Source organism: Leptonychotes weddellii, chromosome 1 (genome assembly GCF_054177405.1).
Source record: "Leptonychotes weddellii isolate Sample4059 chromosome 1, ASM5417740v2, whole genome shotgun sequence".
Taxonomy (NCBI): Eukaryota; Metazoa; Chordata; class Mammalia; order Carnivora; family Phocidae; genus Leptonychotes; species Leptonychotes weddellii.
Window position 1 is genome coordinate 189,860,663 of NC_138369.1, and position 22,031 is coordinate 189,882,693.

Consider the following 22,031-nt stretch of genomic DNA (forward strand, 5'->3'; position numbering starts at 1 on the left):
GGCGGACAGCCCCCGGAGCAGGCGATCCAAGCGCTTCTTTAAGGTGCCCTTGCCGAGAACAAGATCAAATTTCAGTCTGCACACGAGGTGGGCAGCTTCACCGGCTCCCACACCCCAGGCCATAACTCCCGAGTTTGTGCCTTTGCAAAACTGACCACCACCACAACCCAAATGCTCAGTGTTAAGAACGCACCGAATTTTACAGTCCATAGTGAGGGGTTTGAAGTAACAGGCAGTACCATCTAAACGAAACATCTGCAGAACTAAGAGCCAGCAGTTCTCCTGAGTAGGTACCTAACAGAAATGTTTACATATGTTCCTAGAGATGAGGACCAGAATGTTCATCGCAGCCAAAATTTGGAAACTATTCCAAAGCGCACTGACGGAAAAGACATGCTGCTGTGGGAACAGTACACAGAAACTAGAGCGAACCATCTATAACCCGCAGCTCCAGTGCAGATGACTGTCACCAAAAGAGCTGAGCCAAAGTGGCCTGAAGCAACACAAGGCAAGCCACCTGCTGGCCTGGCTGCCAGCTGTTTCCGGTGGGGACGGTACACATGCGCGTTCAGCTGGCGGCCGTCTAGTTGGTGCATTCTACGTGCGCCTTCCAGCTGTAGCTGAATCAAAATGCACGCAGACCAAGAAAGTGCTGAGAATTGAGAAACAGGACAACCAGATTTTCTTTAAAAGATTTTATTTATTTAGAGAGAGTGCACACGTGAGTGCTCACGCGTCCATGCACGTGCGACTGGAGGAGTAGAGGGACAGGGAGAGAGAGAATCTCAAGCAGACTCCCTACTGAGCACGGAGCCCGACACCGGGCTCCATCCCACGACCCCGAGATCGTGACAGGAGCCGAAATCAAAAGTCGGATGCTTAACCAACTGAGTGAGCCACCCAAGCAACCCACGACCACCAGATTTTTTAAGTCAATACATGAGCTGGGGGTGCCTGGCTAGTTCAGTCAGTAGAACGTGTGACTCTTGATCTCAGAATTGTAAGTTCGAGCCCCATGTTGGGCATAGAGCTCACTTAAAAATAAATCTTTTAAAAACTAAATAAACGAATTGAAACAGACCCAAGGAATCTCCCCAAAACGTAAAATACATAAAAACTAAAAAAAAGGGTGCCTGGGTGGCTCAGTCGTTAGGCGTCTGCCTTCGGCTCAGGTCATGATCTCGGGATCCTGGGATCGAGTCCCACATCAGGCTCCCTCCTCGAGGGGAGAGCCTGCTTCTGCCTCTCCCACTCCTGCTGCTTTTGTTCCTGCTCTCGCTGTGTCTCTGTCAAATAAATAAATAAAATCTTAAAAAAAACTAAAAAAAAGCGGAAAATAGGAGATAAATAAAATTAAAGAGGCGTGTAAGGAAGCTCAATCCTTGGCTCCCATAGCTGGTCAGCAGGCGAAACCACAAACAAAAGGCTCTGCTTTGAGCTCAGCAAGTCAGCCACGGGAGAAAGCGGGCATGAGACGTAAAAGCCTTCAAACACAGCACACAGTCATCACAGGTCGGGGTTCAGAGCGACCAACCGAAAAAGAAACGTCTGAGGCAGCTGGGGGCCTCCGGGTATGGACTAGTTACCAGGGTCCCCGAGAACACGGCTCCCTCACCTTATGGAGGGACTCATTCCAGAGGCATGGACAGGGTTTCGGGACCAGGAAGCCACTTCTGCCCCAAACGGGTGCAGCCCCCCGGGAAGGCTGCTGCGGCAGAAGGGGGAGCTGTGCTCCCTCCTCCCACTCCCGCCTGCTGCCAGAGCCCGAGTCAGCGTGTGCTGGGACAGACGGGGGACAGAGGCACCAGTGTGGGCCAATGGAGCACGACCCATCGGCCGGCGTGATCACTGCTGTTGGCAGTCCTGGGGCTCGGGGAGGACATGGGCTGTACCAAGATGAACACGAGAAACGAGCTAAAAGCAGCAGCTGGGAGACGGGATGGGGAGAAGGGCACAGAGCGGGTCACTGTCACAATCAGTTGGCCAAGAGAGTTTGGTCTCCGTCATGTGCACGTGTGACCATGACAAGAATGAAAGCAATTTGAAAGCAACCACGGGAAAGACGGTGATGGCCATGGCCCCCTCCTACTCCATTCTGATCCTGACCGGCTGCTCGGCACGGCCTCGTACTGACAGGCATGTCTGAGTCTCCCCATCAGGTGCAAGAGGACCCACCTTACACAGCCCCCAGCTCCGGCCAGGTGACCCAGGGACCCCTCCCAACCTGGCCCTGTTTTACAAAGACACCTGCCCACAGAGAACACGAATGAATGTTTGGTGAGAAAGAAGATCAATGTGAACACAGAAGAATACGGTTTGTTCGGTCTTTAAAGAAATGGACCAGTTCATTTTGAAACTACACGGATTTAATGGGGCGCCTGGGTGGCTCAGTCATTAAGCGTCTGCCTTCGGCTCCGGTCATGATCCCGGGGTCCTGGGATCGAGCCCCGCACTGGGCTCCCTGCTCCGCGGGAAGCTTGCTTCTCCCTCTCCCACTCCCCCTGCTTGTGTTCCCTCTCTCGCTGTGTCTCTGTCAAATACATACACAAAATCTTTAAAAAAAAAAAAGACACTACAGATTTAAAAGAGATCTTAAAGAAGGATCGGCAAACTTCTCCGTGAGAACTAGACTACAAATACCTTGGACTCTGCCAGCCATTTGGTCTCTGTGGCAACTGGGCCACCCTGCTGCTGGAGCACAAAACACACGGAGACGGTACCTAACGAACAGGCCAGCTGTGTCCCAGCAAAATTTTATTTAAGAACACCGGAATTTGAATTGCATATGACGGTCACATGCCACGAAATACTATTTTTTTTATTTGTTTTCAACCATTTAAAAACGTAAAAGCCATTCCGAGCTCACAGGCCATACAAAACCAGGCAGCGACAAGCCTTGGCCTGCAGGCCACTTCACAAGACACCAAAAAGACCAAACCAAAGTTCCTCCTAAAGCCAAGAATCTCAAAGCAGACTGTCAAAGAGAACTCTGCCTGTGCCCAGGGCAGTGCTAACGAGGCTCCTACAGGAGGACCCGGGCCCCAGGACCCCCATCCTGGCCCAGGCACGCCCCCTCTGCTCCTTGAACAAAACACTTCTGCCCTCGTGGGAAGGGACCTGAGCAGTTCACACACAGCACTGTGTTCGGATCAATGTGTACAGCAAAACAAGGCACTTAGGGAAAGCTGAAGCATTCCAGCTTCTGATACACAAAAGCATTTGTTTCTAGTATCCCAAAAAACCCCTCACCGAAGTCATGGCGGACACACACGGGATTCCCATATTCGAGACCAATCACCGGGAAGTGGGTAGAAGCACAGATAACCAAAGCAGCAGAGACAACTACGAAGCCCAACCACCAAAGGAACGCTTCTTCGTACTAGGGAGTCGTTTCAGTCACAAACAGTACACGCATCAAAGATGGTTTTGCTCAGTGTATTTTGAAATCAGTTCCCGATGCTGCTGCTACACATTTCCAGAAGCTGCACAAGCTCATCTTTATCGAGTGGTGACTAGAATTCGCTTGACACCCCCGGTCTCTGCATCGTGTGCACAGAGCTCACAGGGAGATCACACGCGCGTGCCGGCCGCAACCACTTCCCTGCAGATCTCCGTTACGGCCGGGGCTCCCGGGTCCTCGCGCACCCCAGGAGAAGCCGAGTCTGTGCCCTGCGCCCCCACTGAGCCCGCATCACGTCGGCAGCAGCCGCACTTACACGCGGGGACCCGGCATGGGAGCAGCGCGGGTGCTGACGGAGGAACGGAGTCCTCCACCCCCCTGGCCAGTGGCCCCTGTGCCGGACAGCGCGGGACACCATCCAGAGGGAGACCCGGGGACAAAGCGCGTCTATCGCGCTGCCGTAAACACGTTCGGCATGTGGATCTCGCTGGAGGAAAACGCGTCCAGTGTTCTGGGAACAGTGCGACACCGACAGCCGCCACTGCGGGTTCCGATTTCCTCCAATATGAAGAAAAAGTGCTTCCAGGCACTTGCACTACTCACTTGTAGTATCTCTAGCTGAGTCACATGCGGCACGGCTTCCCTTCAGCCAGCGGGCACCCGAGACACCAGGCAGGGGAGCCTCTGCGCAGCGGCAAAAAGTTCTAGAGCCCAGGACACCCACCCGTTCTCTGGGACGGCCGACGTGTGTGCTGAGCTGGTGCGGACCGGACTGTCACCAAGCATGGGTCGGGAACGACATCCCCCTTCTGCTTCCCAAAGGGAGCCTTCGGCAGGGAGGGGGCAAGCACAGTCGGCGTGGCTAGGACGAGCACCTCAGGGACGCCTCCCCTGGCTTTATCTTCTTGGCCTGCCCATTGGGCCCAGGGGGCAGGCTCTGCCGCCGCTTCTGCAGCCTGTCCTCCTTCTTCCTCAGGTAGGCTGTCACGTTGTCAAAGGTGGCCTTGTAGAGACCGCTGAAGCCCACGTCCACGCCGGCCGCACCTGCGCGGGAGGAACAAGAACAGAAACTGGGTGGGACGGGGACCCGTGTGCCTGCGAGGCCCTGGGGCGGCGGGACTGGCCGGGGCTCGCGGTGGACTTGCACCGCCTGCTCCGAGGCGCCCCCGCGAGGCCCACATCCTGGTGGTCACGCCAGCCGGACCTAGGATTGCTTCTAACACAACACACCAAAGCCGGGTTACTGCTGGGAGACGAGGCACGAGGGCTGTGGCTTGCACGCTCATTCTGGTGGAGCTGCCCGCACGCGGAGAGCTGCCCCACAGGGGCCCTTGTGCTGGGGACTGAGGGCGGCCTCCAGCCAACAGCCAGCGAGGGAGTGAGGCCCTCGGCCCAGCAGCCTGCAGGGACCAGCACGCTGCCAACAACTGCTCGTGCACCTGGAATCAGACCTCGCCGCCAGGGAAGTAGTCCTCTCAGGACGGCACTGGGACACTAAGCTTCAGGACCCACACAAACAGCAAGATAAAAAGTGGCGTTGTTTTCACCCACTGACGGCAGGTTACTTGTTACACAGCAACGTAACAGATGCAGACTGATCTAAGTGTCAAGAGTTCAGAGGCACGATGACCACAGACCAGTCCCACAGGGTCGACCTCACCCTGGCCAGAAACTCCATAGGGACCGTCGGCAATGTGCCCGCCTGTGCCCTACACGGTGACCTCCCCACTCACTCCGGCTTCCCTATGCCTCCTGTGACTTTCAAGCTCAGCTGGCCTGCCTTCCCCATGCTCTCTCCCCCTGCACCTTCCCCACCCCTGCACCATGAACAGGCTGTTTTATCTGCAGAAGCTCAGGGAAGCTAAGCCCGCCCCGGGCTGGCCCTGCCAGGCAACCCACAGCAGGACGTGCTGGCCCCAGGCCCCGGCAGGTAGGACGGCATGAGCCAGGCGGGGAGCAGGCTCGCCAGTGTCCCCGACACAGTCCTGCCACAGATCCGTTCCACAGTGTTGCTGAAGCAAATGCACACAGTGCTGGGGAGGACGGAGCCCTGTCACCGCCCTAGTCCCTCCACTCTAAAAGGAAGGATGGAAATTAACCCCAGAACCCAGAACCAACAAATCACCTCAAGAATGCCTTCCATGAGGGCGCCTGGGTGGCTCAGTTGGTTAAGCGACTGCCTTCGGCTCAGGTCATGATCTTGGAGTCCTGGGATCGAGTCCCGTATCGGGCTCCCTGCTCGGCAGGGAGTCTGCTTCTCCCTCTGACCCTCCTCCCTCTCATGCTCTCTGTCTCTCATTCTCTCTCTCTCAAATAAATAAATAAAATCTTTAAAAAAAAAAAAGAATGCCTTCCATGAGACATTTAGATCACTGCTAGCTGTCAACAGAAACGGAATTTATGTTTGAATGTCCTGAATTCCGAGGAACTCTGACTTCTCCCTGGGGAATACTTTTAAAAGATGTCTTCTAAGCAATAATTTGTGTACTTAAATGAAAGCGTCTGACTCCCAATGCTGGGTTACCAGTCATCCTTCTGACAGCCACTTCAAATCTCTGCCCAAGAAGAGCATCACGGGGTCGCTAGAGGCTGTGTAACTAAAGATTTGCCTTCCTCTACCAAGAGAAATGGAATGAGGTCGGGGCGCCTGGGTGGCTCAGTCGGTTAAGCGTCTGCCTTTGGCTCAGGTCGTGGTCCCAGGGTCCTGGGATCGAGCCCTGAGTTGGGTTCCCTGCTCAGTGGGGATCCTGCTTCTCCCTCTGCCTCCCCCCTCATGCTCTCTCTCGTGCACTCGCTCACTCTCTCAAAGAAGTAAAATCTTTTAAGGGAAAAAAAAGAAACGGAGCGAGGTCTCCTCATTCTGACATTCTCAGACAGAAGGACTAACTGAGGGCAGCACCCAGCGCTCACCTCAGGCCCTTCCACTGACCAGGACATGTGGCTCTGATCGCCTGGCCACCCCCCTCACAGACTGCAGCGCCACAAGGAAGGGGGGGGTCCTGCCTTCCCACTACTGCCTCTCCTCTTCCCTCAGCCTAGTGTTCCTACTGGGACCCACCCTGGGCCACAGAGACCCACAGGCAGTCTGCTGTTTGTCCCCACACCTGACTTCATGGCCAGGAACCACATACACCTGTGGTTGCTCAGAGCCAATAATCAGGGCCTGTGAGTCGCCCTGCCACTCCGTCTGGAGGCCCACCAACTACCGGCCCCTCCCAGGGGACCTGCAACACACAGCCCTGACGGCAGAGAGGTGGACAGTACTCCAACTCTGACCCTGGTTCCCATGAAGCTCAATCATCCTGACGCGGAGGACTGCCCGGGCGTGGGTCAGCTCCTCAGTGCCCCGACCAGCTGCCGGCCTTGTGGACAGGGACACAGGCACATGCCACACGTCCTGGACTCTCGCCCATAGAAGTGGCTTCCTACTGTGCATGGTATCCTGTAAGCTGGCCCTGTCCGTGGCCAATTCTGGACATCATCCCGAAAAACAGGCCGTGCTCACACTCTCACCTTCCAGCATGGCCCAATTCCCCTGAAGATGGGCGGAGACCTTCTTTAAGGCGGCATCTTCAGGAACAGCCTGAGAAGACAAACGGAAAACGTTTACCAGGAAGACACATGACCACAGCCCCAGCGCGGCCGGCAGAGGCTCCCCAGACCTGCCAGGCGTGGTCCAGGCTGCCAGGCCCTCGGGAGCACCAGGCAAAGCCGGCCAGCCGTCCCGGTGCGGCAGACACAGCAGTCACCACATCACGTCACGACAAAGACCCATGACGCGTGGGCTGCCAGGGACCCACACGCTGGCTCGTCCTTTTTACCTTGTCTGAGGGGCCCGGCAGGGGACATGTACAAGCTAGTGGCATTCTGTTCACCACTACTTTTTAGACGAAAATACCCAAAAGGTTCAGGGGCACCTCCGAAGCCCTCAGTCAAGTGAGCACGTGTAAAGCACGAGACAATCTGCACAGTGCTCTGGTGGGCTTTATCAGATCCGCCCCCCTCAGTGTCACAGGAGATCCTGGACAGGCGGGAGACGGCCCCGCTTTACAGACAGGGCAGCCAGCTCGGAGAAGGGGTAAGGTTCGCACGTCACCCGGTGAGGAGAGGCTCGCTCAGCCCACAGCCCACATGCCTCTCTGCTCCTGATTCCATGCCCCAGATACAAGGCCATGCTAAGCCTGCCAACGTCAAGGACACCAACTGCTGGTTTCTCTGCTAAAAAGACAGGTGACCAGCACAATCACAAGAAAAAATAGGCCCATGAGGGAGACTATCCCACAAAGAAACACTGCAAGCATCATGACATTAGATGAGCTAGCCGGGCGCCCCGGCTCCCTGAAACCCCGGCACAAGTCCTCCAGCCACCACCCCCCAAGGACGCAGCCCCCAGCACCAAGACATGATCAAGCTAAAAGTGGCACAGCTGTTGGCCCCCCCAACCCCGACCCCAGGCTTAGGGGCGGCAGGGACCCAACACGTCTCACCTGCCACCAGCCGTCCACAGGCCTGCAGAGCACAAGGGGGGCTTCCCGGAAGTCCTGCAGGACCCACAGTCCCTGGCCCTCCTCGAAAGCAATGTCCCACACTCTGTGCTGAAAAGCCAGCTGCTGTCTGTAACCCAGCTGCTGTCTGTGGGCATCGAGCTGGAAGACGTAGACAACAGGAACGCTTTCCACAAAGAGAGAGAGAAAAATTATTACAACTACCATGAGGCCCATGTGGGTATCATTGGACAACAGACAGCAGCTCAGCACTGTGCCCGGATCTGCCCCAAACACAAGACCCAGCCACCACCAGCATCTTGACTCTAAGCCCACGAGACTCAGACAGAAACACCCAGCCAAGCCACTTCCCAACCCAAGAGCCACAGGAACCAAGAGATAATAAAGGTCTAAGTCAGTAAGCTGGTCATGCTATGACAGGGAACCAGTACGGGACAAAGAAATAAGACGTGGGGAAGGGGGCTGTCCCAGCTACAGTAGCAGATGGCGCTGGGCACAGGCACCTCCTGGCTCTAAACCTGCATCCTATTTTAAAACAAACTAAGATGCCCTCTGCAGGCTTGTTGTAAGGACAAACTAGACGGGCAGAAACACCAGATACCTAGCCAGCACATAAACAATGCTCCAGACCCGCTGGGTGGCACGCAGTCCCAAAATCCTCCTCCTCACCACCACGAGCCGTCGGGTGGGTCCTACTGTGACCTGCCCTAGGTCGGGTGTGAGGGCTCTATCAGGACCAGCCCCCGGGTGGGGCTGACTGAAGCGTATTCTACAACTTTGCTCTCACCCTCAGATGGGGCTTTATCATGCACAAAAGGCCAACTGGAGACCAGTGAATTTAAACAGCAAGTGAAAGAGCGCCACTCCACTCTAAGGAAAGGAACCCACACCCCTCAGGCAACAGCCATCCTCCCAGAGTGAAACTCACTGCAGGGACAGGTTGTACAAATAAAAGCGTGTGAAGCCTCCCAACAAGGAGACAGCACACGGGGCCAATGAACCACCTGCGTGTCCCCTCCCTTACGGCGGGGGTGTGGGGCCCTGAAGCAACGCCCCCAGCGCGTGAGCTCACCCACCAGTCACACAGCAGTGCCACGCAGCCCTCGGGGCTCCAGTAGGTGATCCTGGATGCGGCGAACCTCTGCAAGGAAAAGCAGTAACATAACAGCACGCTCGCCTGTCAGGGACCCGACTCGGGACTATTCTGTTCAAAGCGAGATCAGACACAGCAAGATCGTGACAGTGGCCACTACGGTCAAGGAAGGAAAACAAGAAAACAGTCCTGGAACTTTCTGGAAATCAGAAAGAGAAAAGAAAGGCACAGCAAACTACCCGTTTCACAATTCCAACGTGCCACGGCAGATAGAAGCCTCTCTCGTGGCTCTGGCCTTCCTTCAATGTCTCTAAAGCCAACGGACTGGTCAAGAAGGACAGGAGGTGACAAAGAATCCAAGGGATCGTTAACAAGACACAACTGTGTGTGCAAGGTCCACACATCCCAGAGTGGGAACATCCAGATGCCAGTCAGGAGAAGTGGGAGAAAAGGCCTGATGTTCACCAAGCCCAGCCCGAGGGGCAGAGGCCATGGCCTAGGGGCTCCTGAAAGGAAGCGAGGAACCCAAGAGGCAGGGCCATCCACAGCTCGTGCAGCCCTTGTGTGCCAGGCCCGAGGTCAGAAACCTACTGGTTCATGGTTCTCTCTCTGCCTCACACTCCCTCCCCTGACCTCTGAGAAAGAGACCAAAGTCAACCTCACTATCCCAGAGCACCAGGAGGTTAATTGAGAGCATGAATGTGAAAAAGTATGTGAAAAAGTTACCAGAACAAATCAGGCATCCATGCGCTATGGCCTTGTGCGGGGTGGAGAGCACCAGGACTGCAGACACCCAAGTAGGGGGTGCCATGAGCCGGAAGCCAGAGCAGCAGAGTCCGCTGACCTGTGGGTCCAGGCAGCCCCTTGGCTGGGTGGCCACAGCCCCAGGGTCTTTGAGGCTCTGGCCCATGGTCAGGCATGGCCTGCCCACTTCTGAGGCCGAGTAAGGGCAGTGGCTAGAGAGCAGTCTCTGGGGGGAGGAGAGAAAGCAGCCATCCCGAGGATGAGGCAGATGAGCCCCTCAACTCTGGCCCAGGTCTCCTGCGGGCTGGCAGGGGGCCACACGGGGGCTCCCAGGAAAAGTGCAAAGCTCCCCTGATGACAGCCAGGACACCTGGTCATCAAGAAACCACCCCAAGGGCCAGCTCTGCGGGCCTGGAGAACCACGTAAGCAGACTGCTCCCTCCCTGCCAGGCCCAGGGGGGCCTCTATAGGAAAACGGGTGGAGCCATCCTCGGGTGACCAACCTGGACCTCAGCCCTGCAGGGCATGACCCCAGGAGCATCACAGAGCTAGGTGTCCATGACGACAGAATCCAGAGCACCCCCAAAAGGCAACCCACACATTCTCCCCTGAAAATCTCTCACAATCAAAGGCCCAGGTGACCTGACCTGGGGATACACTGGCCGGTGTGGAGTCCCAGGGGTAAGGGGGAGGTCATCGAGATTAATCCATGACAGACAAAGGGAGAGATGCAGGAAGGGTGCTCAGCTCCCTGACTGGCTATAAACCCCTGGGGAAACTCTCTGCTCAGGCACCACTGTCTTTTCCATTTCCAAGCAGGACTGGAGGAGGCATTTCTGTACCATGGTCATTCAAACACAAATAAAGCGAGAGAAGTTATTGCCCACTTACGGGACTGGACACCTTTAGAGTTTGAAGTACATGATCTCTCCCAAACTGGATGACGTCTGTGCTGACGACAAAAAAATGTTTCCAACACAAAAGTGGTTTTGTTCGCAGGATTCCAGTGACTGAAGAGGTGCCCTATAAGCCCTGATAAACCCGAGACAGAAGCATGACGTTACCTTGTCACCCCACGGCTCCGCCGGCTCCCGCAGGCTGGTCAGGTGACAGCAGTGCAGCTCTCGGCCACTTCGGTACTCCCAGAGCCTCAGGGTGTGGTCCTGCACACAGCGCGGACGGGTCAGCACACGCGCATGGGGGGCAGGCCAGCCTCTGAGTGCGGGGGCTTCCGGCAGGGGCTGGAATACCGCTCAGCGGCAGCCAGCGCCACGGCGCTCTGCTCTGAGGGAGGGCTGTGCGGCCACGCCGATCGTTAGCAAAACACCCGTGACCCCCACACGGCAGAACGGGCAGAAGACACGAGACAAGCTGCCTCGTTCACGTGCAGGACGTCAAAGACCGCGGCTGCTGTACTCGCGCCAGGAGGATACACGCGCTTCAAGGGTCACCCATTGCACAGGAGACACGTGGGTGGGGCTGCTGAGCACGACAACTGTCCCGCTTCCCTGTTCAGGAAGGGGTGAAAAGCAGGCGTCCGCCTGTTACCCGTGAGATTGTCACCTGGTGCAGATAAAGAAACTGGCATGTGTACCAAGAGCCTTAGTGCTCCAAAAATAAGCATCAATGCAAGAGAGAGCTCTATGAACAACTGCTCATCACAGATCTCACTAGAAGGACAGGACATAGAAAGAACTACATATCTGAGAACACTCAGGACACACAGGGCGCGAAACGGAGCCCAGCTAGCTCATCCGCTCGGCCGGCACACCGGGGACCCCCATCCCGTGGACCCCCACCCCGTGCACCAGAGTCCATCGCTGACAACAGGCATGCACAGGCCCACGTGCACGTGAAGCCCAGATTCTGAGCAAACCAACAAGACGGCATTGACACAGCACACGCAGAGTTCCTAAATGACTGGGAGAAAAGGAAGAAGAGCAATTCCCCCAGAGCATAAGAGCTGGGGTGTGCGGGTGCTGGGCAGGAGCACAAACACCTGCCAGGAAACTACAGACATGGAGGCAAAGGCCCACCTGCCCCAACCTCCCTCTGCAGGGACTGGAAAGGGATGTTCCCAAAGCGTGAAGCCTTGAGAACAGAGACATGAGGAGACAAGACAATGGTGAGGCCGTCTGGGAGCAGACGAAGGCAGGGGGACTGGCCAAAGGAGGCCGTGACACAGCGGCTGGGCCCAGCAGGCCCGCGGCAGCACGGCCACCCGGGGGGCAGTCAGGGCGGCCGGACTCCCCACCCCTGCGGCTTACAGAGCCGCGGGTTCACCATGTGCCGCCAGGGAGCAAGAGACCGCAGTCTTAGGGACGTCAGATCCATGCCAAGGGGCACCACCAGCCCTCCCCAGTCACCTCCCGGAACACGGGGACAGGCCTGACGCCCAGAAAAGTGAAGACTGAGCCAAGTAACCACCAAAAGAGGGCTGATCCAGATGGCCTGTGGGTGCCCGACTCCAACACCCTGGGCTCCCAGACACAGCCTCCACCACGCTGGCCAGTGCCCCGTCCCCATCATAAATGGACAGATGCAACCACCAGACATCTGCAGGAAACCTCCATGAGGAAAGGTGGACACCACACAGGGGGAAGGAAACACACATGAGCTCAGGGAGATCGAAGATCCTGCACTCGGGACCAACACAATTGGGGCCAGGACCCTGGGATCGAGCCCCGTATCGGGCCCCCTGCTTGGTGAGCCTGCTTCTCCCTCTCCCTCTGCCGCTCCCCCTGCTTGTGCTCGCGCTGTCAAATAAATAAATCTTAAAAAAAAAAAAAAGAAAGAAAGAAAAGGACACTTGGAGGACGAGAAAAAGCTCGTGACAATTACCAGGAACAGCAGAAATGAAATCCCCACAGGACACTACGAAATAAAGTTGAGGACAAGTTCCAAAAAGCAGATGTAGGACATGAGACAGAGGCCAAAGGAAAGAGAAAGAACCAGGCAACCAACGTAGCCCAACATCCCACAACACAGATTCAAGGAGAAGCGCCCGAGTGAGGACACTCCCGGTACCAAGAACCTTGAATCGCAGGGGCCACTGACCGTGCAAGCTGGTCTCCAGAGCCCAGCCCCCATCTCCCCCAACTTCAGAGCACAGGGGCAAGAAGGCCCCCAAAATGTTCAGGAAAGGGGGAACAGATTCCACAGAAAGGACCCAAACTCAGAATGGCCTCAGATTTTTCAAGTGAAAGTGGGGAGAAAGCCAAGCACAGAAACCAACCAGAGAAAACACAGGCCCCTCACCTTCCAAATCCCTGGGAGGAACTCTCACCTCGAGCTCTATGCCCGCCCACCCACCAGTCGTTGGGGGTTAAGGGCACTTCCAGGGCCCAGGACAGCAGCCTTATGACAACACCCTCCCCCCACCTTCAGAGGCACTGCTCGGAAACACAGAAGAGAAAGACAGAGACAGACAAACACGGACACAGAGAGGATGAATATGAATATGGGGGTGGGGGTACTACCGGGGGTGCAGCCCACCAGGAAAGGGGACGACGGGCACAGAGAGGGTGGGAGGGCACACAGAAAATGCGTGTTCCTGTTTCTCGACTGCTCGAGTTCTCTGGATACACCGGGCAGCCATTAAGAAGGCTGTGAAGCCCAAGGGCACGCCTTATAGGGGCGTTGGGAGCCACGGCCATTTTCCTGTAGGCCCAACAGCAGAATTTCACTTTACAAGTATATTGCTTCTGATGAAAATGAAAAGTGCACTCTGCAAGGTGTGGGGCACACGGCAGGCCACGCACCCCGCCACTGGAGCACCATCCCTCCTGTACCTTCAAACAGGGTCACGGGCAAAATGCCCGAACTTGCCAAGCTAGTGCTAAAATCAAAGGTGTTCGTTTTACTTTTCTGGGAGCTTGAATATTTTTTTTATCATGAAAAAGACTGGAAGACGTAGGTACAACAAAATTCACAAAAACTGGCCACCTCTGGGGACTCCAGCCATATCTATTTTGTTTGCTATCGCAGGACCATGCACTGCTGTGAAGAACAGGACACGGCACGGCAGAAACTGTAAGAACACAAATGTGGCAAAGGAATGAAACACAGACACGCAGACAGTGGCCAGATATCTGCAGGACGCTAGGGAGGCGGCTCTTCCCACCCAGAAACCCTAACTCTTAAGAGGTCCAGGCGCCTCCCATGCAGCCCCCCCACCTCCCACTGCCAGGCACCTGAGTCCCACAAAACACTAAGGGGCAGGAAAGACAGGAGGAGGAACAGGACAGAGCTTTCAGAAAAAAAGAAAAAATGAGACACCATCAGTAATTCAAACCCTTCGCTTTGGCAAAAACTACTGTTTAATGAACCTTTTAAAGATTATTCCTTAGAACCAAGTCTCTGATCACTAAACCATCGAGCCCCAACTGCCAGGACATAGAAGTTTTCGTCACCAATCAAAGCCCCCACCAGGCCGGGGTGAAGAGCCAGCATGGCAGTAACTGGATGGAACCCAAGTCCCCTGGAATTCAGAAGGGGTCTTCCCACCTGACTGCCAGAACAGAGGTCACAATGCTGTTACAGATGTGGCCCCTGAATGGAAGGCCCTAAGCAAGGAGCCAGCCACAGGCAGCTCCAAAATTCGGAAAACAAGCACCATCTAGTGGACAGCCACCAAGTGAAAGAGCCAGAACTGGGAACAAAAGAGCTCGTGGCTGGCAGACCCATCCCCCCCGCGTGGCTCCCCGGCGAAAGGCACCCAGAGGCACACAGGGCAGAGCGAAGCACTTACCCCAGAGGAGGACAACAGCAGCTCGGGGTGGTCGGGCACCACGAAGATGCGGCTCACAAACCTACAGGGCAAAAAGAAGCAAAGGGGGAGCCGAGTTCCAGGGAGCTGCCGTGACGTCTGCTCAGGCCATCTGTCATCTGAGAGAGATTCTCCCTCCAAACCCCTGACCCCCAACAAAAACTGCCATGGCTCCCATGGGTAGCTAGACAGCACTGAGCAAGCATGAGGAGCACACCGTGCCATTCTCCGGGCCCCAACAGCCATGACAACTCCCAAGCAGGAGCGGGCCCCAGCCACGCTACTGGAAAGATCCATGAACATCTGTGTTGCTCACTCCAGCTGCCTTGCTCACAGCCCAAGACCTTCCCTGCAGGTCCGTGACGACAGGGAGCCTCGGGCGGAGACCTGCCAGACAGAGCAGGGGCAGAGGGCGAGCAGAAACACTGGCTGGCGGACTGACTCAGACCTCCTGTCCTTTACCCCAGGGCAGCCCCGCACCCAGCGGTCCCCAGAAGCCCACCCGGGGTCCGCAGGCTATGAGCCAGCCTCTAGCCTCGCAAGGGGGGGCAGCCTTCCCTGCTTCTCTCCCAACGATAACGCGACCACTAGCTCACGGCTCCTGGGGATGCCCATGACTGGCTGGCCCAAGCAGTCCCCTGACGCAAGACAGCCATTACAGAGGCCGTGAGTCACCTCAATGACTCAAGAGGAAGGAAGGGAAACCGGTTTCCACAGATTTTACACGAGATTCTTAAGCACCTACTTTTACTCCTTATTCACTCACGGAAATACCTCCTGAGCGCCTACTACCTGCCAGGCAGTGCTGAGGGCTGGCGACAGCACTGGGCGCAGCCGCAAAGGCCCCCGTCCAGGGCGCCGGCAGGAGATGGGCCAGCGGAGGCCTCGGAAGAGCACCACCCAACATAAACACGGTGCCGGCCACGCCGTTTACGTTTCCAAGTGACCACGTTAAGAAACAGACACAGATGAAAATAACTGACACTCTTCTTCCTTAACTTCATTTATCCAGAATATCACCATCTAACGTACAACCTAAATTAAAAATTAGTAACACGCTGTTTTTACGGCTTTTTTTGTATGAAGTCTTCAACATCAGGTCTTGTACACGGCACATCTCAGTTCAGACTTCAGGGCTCAGGGCTCCTGTCCGGACAGTGCAAGCTAAGAGAAAAGCAGAGCAGGGCGGGACAAGGGGGGGCCTTCCTGAGAAGGCAGGTGGCATCTAGCCGGACACTGAAGAAGTGGAGGAGAGCACAGGGTCCTGTGGGGATAGCATGCCCATCAGTGAGAACAGCACGTGCAAAGGCCCTGAGACAGGAGTGTGCCGGGTGGTGGTGGGTGGGGAGCAGGAGACCCCAGTGAGAAACAGCAATGGAGAGAGGGCCACAGGGGGCTTACAGGTCATAAGTCTGGATGCTGGATTACTAGAGAGCTGAACCAAAGCCCCCATCAGCTGTCCGGAGCTACAAACTAGGCCACCAGCGACCTTCAGAGATCACTTTACATTCTGTTCAAAACCAAGGAAACAGGAGCAATCTCAAAATTAAATTAAGTCTCTCCAATATATTCCGCTGCCTCCAATAACGCAGCATTAAACATTTTAGCAAATGAAACGAAGGGCTTCTCCTGTCCTCTGCAATTAGCCTTGAGCCCAAGAAGCCCGAGAAGAGCAGTGTGTCTCAGAAACGCCTCCCTTGCAAAATACCAAAATTCAGTTACTGAAAGAGAGCTCACCTGCCAGAAAAGAGGTCATAAAGGAAGAACCACTGCCCAGGCTTGGAGGCAACATAGGTCCTGGACGTTCAAATTACCGAAGTATGTTCCCCCCGGCACACACGCCCTACCGGCCACTGACCACTGTAGACACTGACAAGCGTCTACGCTGAGGAAGGAGTGTTCCGGAAACAAGCCCTCACCTGGAGGCCAACATGGAAACCACTGGTGAGTGCTAACAGCAGGAGGCGGCGGGCTTAGAGGGAAGGCCCCTCACACTGAGCCCTACGCTGGCTCCCGTGGGCAGCACCACCACTACCGTGTGCGGCAACCACGCCCTGGGTGTCAGACCTCGGTGCCAACAAGAAAACCTCTCCCTGAAACCCATGGGTATGGGTATGGGTATGGGTAGGGAAGGGGGAGGCAGAGGTCCTGACGGCCCCTGGGCAGAAGCCTGCACCAAATGGGGCCTCGCCGGGGAGCAGGCAGCCCTGGCTTCGCCACCGGCTGCCCAAGCTGAGCGGCCCACCCGTCCCTTGAGCCTGAGCTTCCTCCTGGGGGGCAGGAAGGGGACTCACTCTGTGTGCCCGAGGCAGAAGGACTCGATGCTGTGCGGCGCCGCGGCCCAGCTGACCCGGATCTTCTCGTCCCGGTCGGCGGTGAGGACATAGCAGTCGTCGGGACTCACAGCCTACACACGGGGGTTAGAAAGAACAGACCTGCTGGTGGGGGTGGCCAGAGCTGGCCCACCCACCCCACTGCCCCAGGACCTGTCCCCAGGTCTACACGGTACCACAATGGTGGTACCAGACACCTGTCTCAATGCAGCTCCGCCCTCCCACCACCCCACCCCTCGTTCTCCAGCACCTGCTCGCCTTCGTCTCCTTCCTCCTTCAAGTGTCCCCATGGCCAACCCATCACCAAGTCCCGGGGGGGTTGTCCTTCAAGAACCCCTCCCTCATTATCCCGGCCTCTCTCGCCGGGTCCCACCCCAGCTCCACCTCCCACTGGCTGCCCCCAGCCCTCACCGGGCCTCCTGGGGGAAACAGCTCCTGACTCAGGGGTTGGAAGGACACTGAGGTGAGGCCCGTAAAGCACGAGGACAAGCTTAGGCCTTGAGATGGTGTCTGCCCTTCCCACATGCCTCCTCTACCTCGTCACCCAAACCCAGGCTGTCCCTTACTTCCGGAACCACCCAGCCACCTCCTAAGTGGCCCATGGGCATTCACCCTGTCAGCCTCACCGTCCTGAATTCCATTCTCACAAACTCCTGCTCACAAATCTGCAGAGCTGTCCCTGCTACAGAACCCAAACCCCAACAGCTGGGCTCACATCCCCGGCCTCACTGCCCCATCAGACCCCCTGCCCCTGCCCCCAGCTGACTGTAGCAGACTTAAATTAGGCCCATCACCCACGTACCACATCCAACAACATCGACAGGTGCCCAAGCTCAAGCTTGCCGCATCCCTGTGGCTCCAGCACCGAAAAGGAATAAACATCCCCAGACTTGTCGGCCACCAAAAGCTTCTCCTCCGAGGCCGTGAAGGTCAGGGCCGTGCACCTCCTCACCACAGTCCTGGAAGGCAAGAGACGCCCACCATCGGCTTGCACAGGTCAGCACGAGATGGGCCGACAGACCTGCAGGCTGGCCCTTCTGCTGGTGTGTCGGCTCCACACCACCTGTCTCCCCTTCCAGTCACCAAAGGCAGTGCCAAAAAAATAAAGCAATTAAGAGAACAGAAACAAAGCCAGCGCCTTAGACCGATTTTACTTTGGATTAACTTTGCTTTTGTGACAGCAGAATCCGGGTGGTGGACCTCTAGGTGTCCAGCATGACATCTTCTCAAATTTGTTGTGCGTTTGAAGACTGTCATGATAAAATGCTGGGAGAACTGCCTCTTGACCCCAGCACCTCTACTGGGCATTCTGGGGAAAAAAACGGTCAGCTTCGTAAACACCCAGTGTGCTCTGATCAGAACCAGAAGCACACTCACCATGTAGGGCCCTCCTACCCCTGCAGCTTCCCGTCCACGACTGCGGAGTCCACGCCCCCGCCCGGGGCGGGCGGGGGGGGGCCCTGCCGTGCGGGAATCCCACGTGCTGCTGGTGCACAACACCCCTGGGGATGGGGCGACACACCCGTCGGCAGGCGCGGCACTCGCCGTCCCTCTCCCTGGGATGACTCCGGAGGAGGGCGAGCCGCGGCCAACAGCATGCACTGCTGGGGACGTCTGTGTCCCGACTCCGGCTGCGTGACAGTCACCACACTCCTGAATTCAAACCCTCGGTCCAAATTCACAAGATCTGCCTCATCTGCCCGCTGGCTCCACACCGCGCCAGCCTAAGAAACAGTTACAGCTCCCGCCGCACACACACCTACTCCTCCAGGTCTCACTGCTGGTGGGGAGCGGGGACCATGCAGCTTCCCGCCACTGGTGCGCTCACCGTTCACCTCCTTGCCACCGGCATCTCTACAGCAGATCGCGCTTTCCACAAGGCAAGACCCTGCACTTTTCATCCCACGCTAGATACCACCACCCTGCTTCACACACGAACCCCAGGCTTGTCCACGTTACCTAACTCTGTGCCTCTCCCTGCCCTCCTCTGTCACCAGAGGGGTTAGAAGGGGACTCCCTTTCCAACAAGAGCCAGTCAGCGTCTGTGCACACGGCGCTTGGCCCCCTGCAGCTGGGGCCCCCCATGTTACAGTAAATAGGAACTAGAGCTTGAAGAAGCCACATCTCCAACACGAGGACCACACAAAGACCTCCCAGGTTCTCGGGAGCAGAGGGACAGAAGGAAAGAAAACACAGGGCAGAGGGCCTGCAGCCGCGTCCCAGGACTCCACCACCCACAGCAGCTGAACCTCCTCCTGCGCTTACCTGAGCCGGTGGACAGTGGACAGAAGGACAAGGAGGGACATAAACATAGAGAACACAACAGAAGAAAGAGCATGGGGCTGCGGGCAAGACTAACCAACTCTCCGAGCACACAGTCACTGAAATGCCACCATACGTTCAGACAGGCCCTCACACGGCCACGCGGCCACCAGTCCGGACAGTGGCCTGGGCCGGTCCCACAGGAGTATCGGGCGTGGACTCACACGAGCACCCGCCACTGCCCCCCCACCCTCCCAGCCCCAGCTCAGTCCAGAATCTTGTCCCTTTGCCTTCTGCCAGTGGAGGAACTTTCATCTTCTCGGGCCAAGTTAGTCCTGGCCAGGATTCTAGGACGCTGCTTGGCTGTACAGAGTAGGTGGGGGTGAGGGTCTGAGGGGTCAGGTCACAGACGTGGGCAGGCAGGTCATGAGACCGGACAGTGGGTGGGCTGGCCACTTTGCCCCATCAGAAGGCGTGGGCCTCACCATTCTTCGGGATCTCTGCACTCCCCCCCTCCCCCCAGAGTCACGGGGTTCACAGCCCAGCGTTCCCATCCTCATGCCCCCCAGGGCCAGCCTGACCCTCTCCCCTCTGCCACCGCCAAGCAGAGCACTGCTGGTCAGGTAGCCGAACCCTAAAATCCCCCCCCAAGCCCACCTCCAACGAGCCACACTTGTTCAACAAACTGAGTGTGGGGGGGCCCTGCAGGGCACCAAGGATGCCAAGCTCTCCAACACCACACACCTCCAGCAGCCAGGCAGCTTCGGGCAGAACAATCTCATTTCCTGGGGCTCTGCCTTTCCACATACTTGCATTATTTCAATTCAGGCATTTTCTGAACCGGTGTGATTTCCTATGTAAGATTTCTCACTAATAAACGCACACATCACAAGAGAAAATATCATGTCACCCCAAGTGTCCTACTTTTAGTTCAGAAAACCTGGCTTTGGTTCTGGGCCTTTGTCATTGTAAACCGAAACCTTGAAACCAATCATTGCTATGCACTATTTCCATCTGGGCTATTCCTTAAAATCCTCCATGATGAAGCATTAAAGCCACTGGAGAGCTCCGAGCTATGAGCAACTCTTGGTCAAATGTGGATATCGGGAGCCCAGGACACCCCCAACACTGAACTGAACGTCAGATGCATGAAGGATGGGTGTTTTTCTGAGGAAGGGGTCCATCTGTCTGTGCCTCCCGCCAAGTGTTAAAGGCCACTGGACCAGGCAGCAGCGCATCTTACGCTGAGGTCAGCATACATCCACAGGACAAGGCAACGTGAGAAAGGCAGCCCCTAGACCTGTAATGTGATCTGGCCCGACCCCTTCATTCAGTGGCTGACGCAGACGGGATGGGAGTTATCCAGGGTCCCGCAAGCAACATCTACACGCACAACGTACCTCCCATAGGCAACACGAGGCCCTGCACACCTAACACAGAGGTTTCCAACACAAAGCTATTCTGCTGGTATCAATGTAAAAACCAAGACGAAAAATACAATTAAGCAGGGAAAAAAAGGCAAGTGCCAGCCACTGTTTGCTAAAGTATAACTGCCCACCGTGAGTGTTCTTAGATCTCTACCTGAAGACAATCGCCAACACGCTACCTTCAAAAGACAAAACAAACAAAACCACAGCATCTTCCCCTCAAACGCCCACAGACCACAGTGCAGAAGGAACCAGACACATACACATAGGACTCTGTGCCTAAACACCCATCCTGAGCCTTACACTCCAGAGGCCTTGCCCTGCATTCCCCAACAGCCTGACAGCCACAGGGACATGGTGACAGTCAAGAGAAGTCTAGATTCCTCCTTCCAGACCGTGCACAATGCCAGGAGCCCTCGGAGAACGGCCAGAGCCCCGCCAGGAGCCCTGGGCACTCGCCCTTCAGTCAAGGTGCAAGCTCCACCACAGGACGCAGGGGCCTGTTGGCAGGCTGTGTGGGTGTCCCCCTGTCCCAAGTTCAGGATGAAGGGCTACCCCTAAGCAGGGAGCACATACCAACATAGACTGCCACCTGCAATTTGCCTTTTTATTCTTCTCTTAGAAAATAAGATGCAAGAGGAATCCAAAAAGCATAGGTCTCCCCGATACAGGTGTGAGCCAGCTACGAAGTGAAATCCTTAACCTTGGCTGTTAGACAGTTAGACGTTAACATTATAACCTGCATGTATTTCTCTCTTACTCTCGAGGGACAGTTAAGCTGTGCAGCCTCAGGGAGGCAAAGATGAGGGGAAGGCTGACTCTGCTCCATGGGGGTGTTTCCATCCCGGTCACAGACATCATAATTCCAGCCCTCACCCGCTTGAGGAAATAAAGCACTTACTATCAGGACACTGTCCGAGTAAGACAAATTTACACCTACCCAGGGTCTGTATCAGCATCACCCACCTCCTCTCCTAAGCCTGCTGATTTTCTTCATTTCTGCCAGCACGAGGCTGGAGGAACACTGGAAAGCAGGATGGCATAGTGGCCAAGGGCACCGCCTCCGGAGCCAGAGTGACCAGGGCCAGGGGCCAGCTCTGCCCTCTGAGCTGACTGACCGGGATCAGCTTCCAGACTCCCAGCAGGGATGTGGGTGAGAACAACGTCCTGCCCCCTCACACAGGGTTGTTTCGAGGGTTCAGTCAGCTAACACCGTAAGGCCCTGACAACAGTGCCTGGCACATGGCTGAGACTACGTGTTAGTCGCTTGTTCACCACATCACTGTCACTGCTGCGGGCATGCAAGTGTAAGCTGTGCGTTGGTAAATAACATGGTAATTAGTCCACGTTAGCATTTCATACCTGACACTCAGACATTGCCATGGTTTTGTACGGAAAAGAATCAGACGCTTACTGTCATCAGTTAAAGCAAAATAGCTGCCAGACTTGGAGAAGGTGGACGCCAGAATCGTATCACTCCCCTTATCCGTGGGCTGCCC

General features: G+C 56.2%; 1 protein-coding gene across 1 annotated transcript in view; it reads right to left on the reverse strand.

Moving 5' to 3' along the window:
* Positions 1 to 3,419: 3,419 nt before the first annotated feature.
* WDR4 (WDR4 tRNA N7-guanosine methyltransferase non-catalytic subunit) overlaps positions 3,420 to 22,031 on the reverse strand; it is a 21,357-nt gene continuing 2,745 nt past the window's right edge. Inside the window, exons 2-10 of the mRNA XM_081820163.1 lie at positions 21,895 to 22,025; positions 17,646 to 17,802; positions 16,805 to 16,917; positions 14,493 to 14,553; positions 10,807 to 10,905; positions 8,982 to 9,046; positions 7,888 to 8,071; positions 6,914 to 6,983; positions 3,420 to 4,444 (exon numbers count right to left, since the gene is read on the reverse strand). Of these exons, the coding sequence (XP_081676289.1) occupies positions 4,263 to 4,444; positions 6,914 to 6,983; positions 7,888 to 8,071; positions 8,982 to 9,046; positions 10,807 to 10,905; positions 14,493 to 14,553; positions 16,805 to 16,917; positions 17,646 to 17,802; positions 21,895 to 22,025 (1,062 nt within the window). The 3' untranslated portion in view covers positions 3,420 to 4,262. The remainder of the gene's footprint in view (positions 4,445 to 6,913; positions 6,984 to 7,887; positions 8,072 to 8,981; positions 9,047 to 10,806; positions 10,906 to 14,492; positions 14,554 to 16,804; positions 16,918 to 17,645; positions 17,803 to 21,894; positions 22,026 to 22,031) is intronic.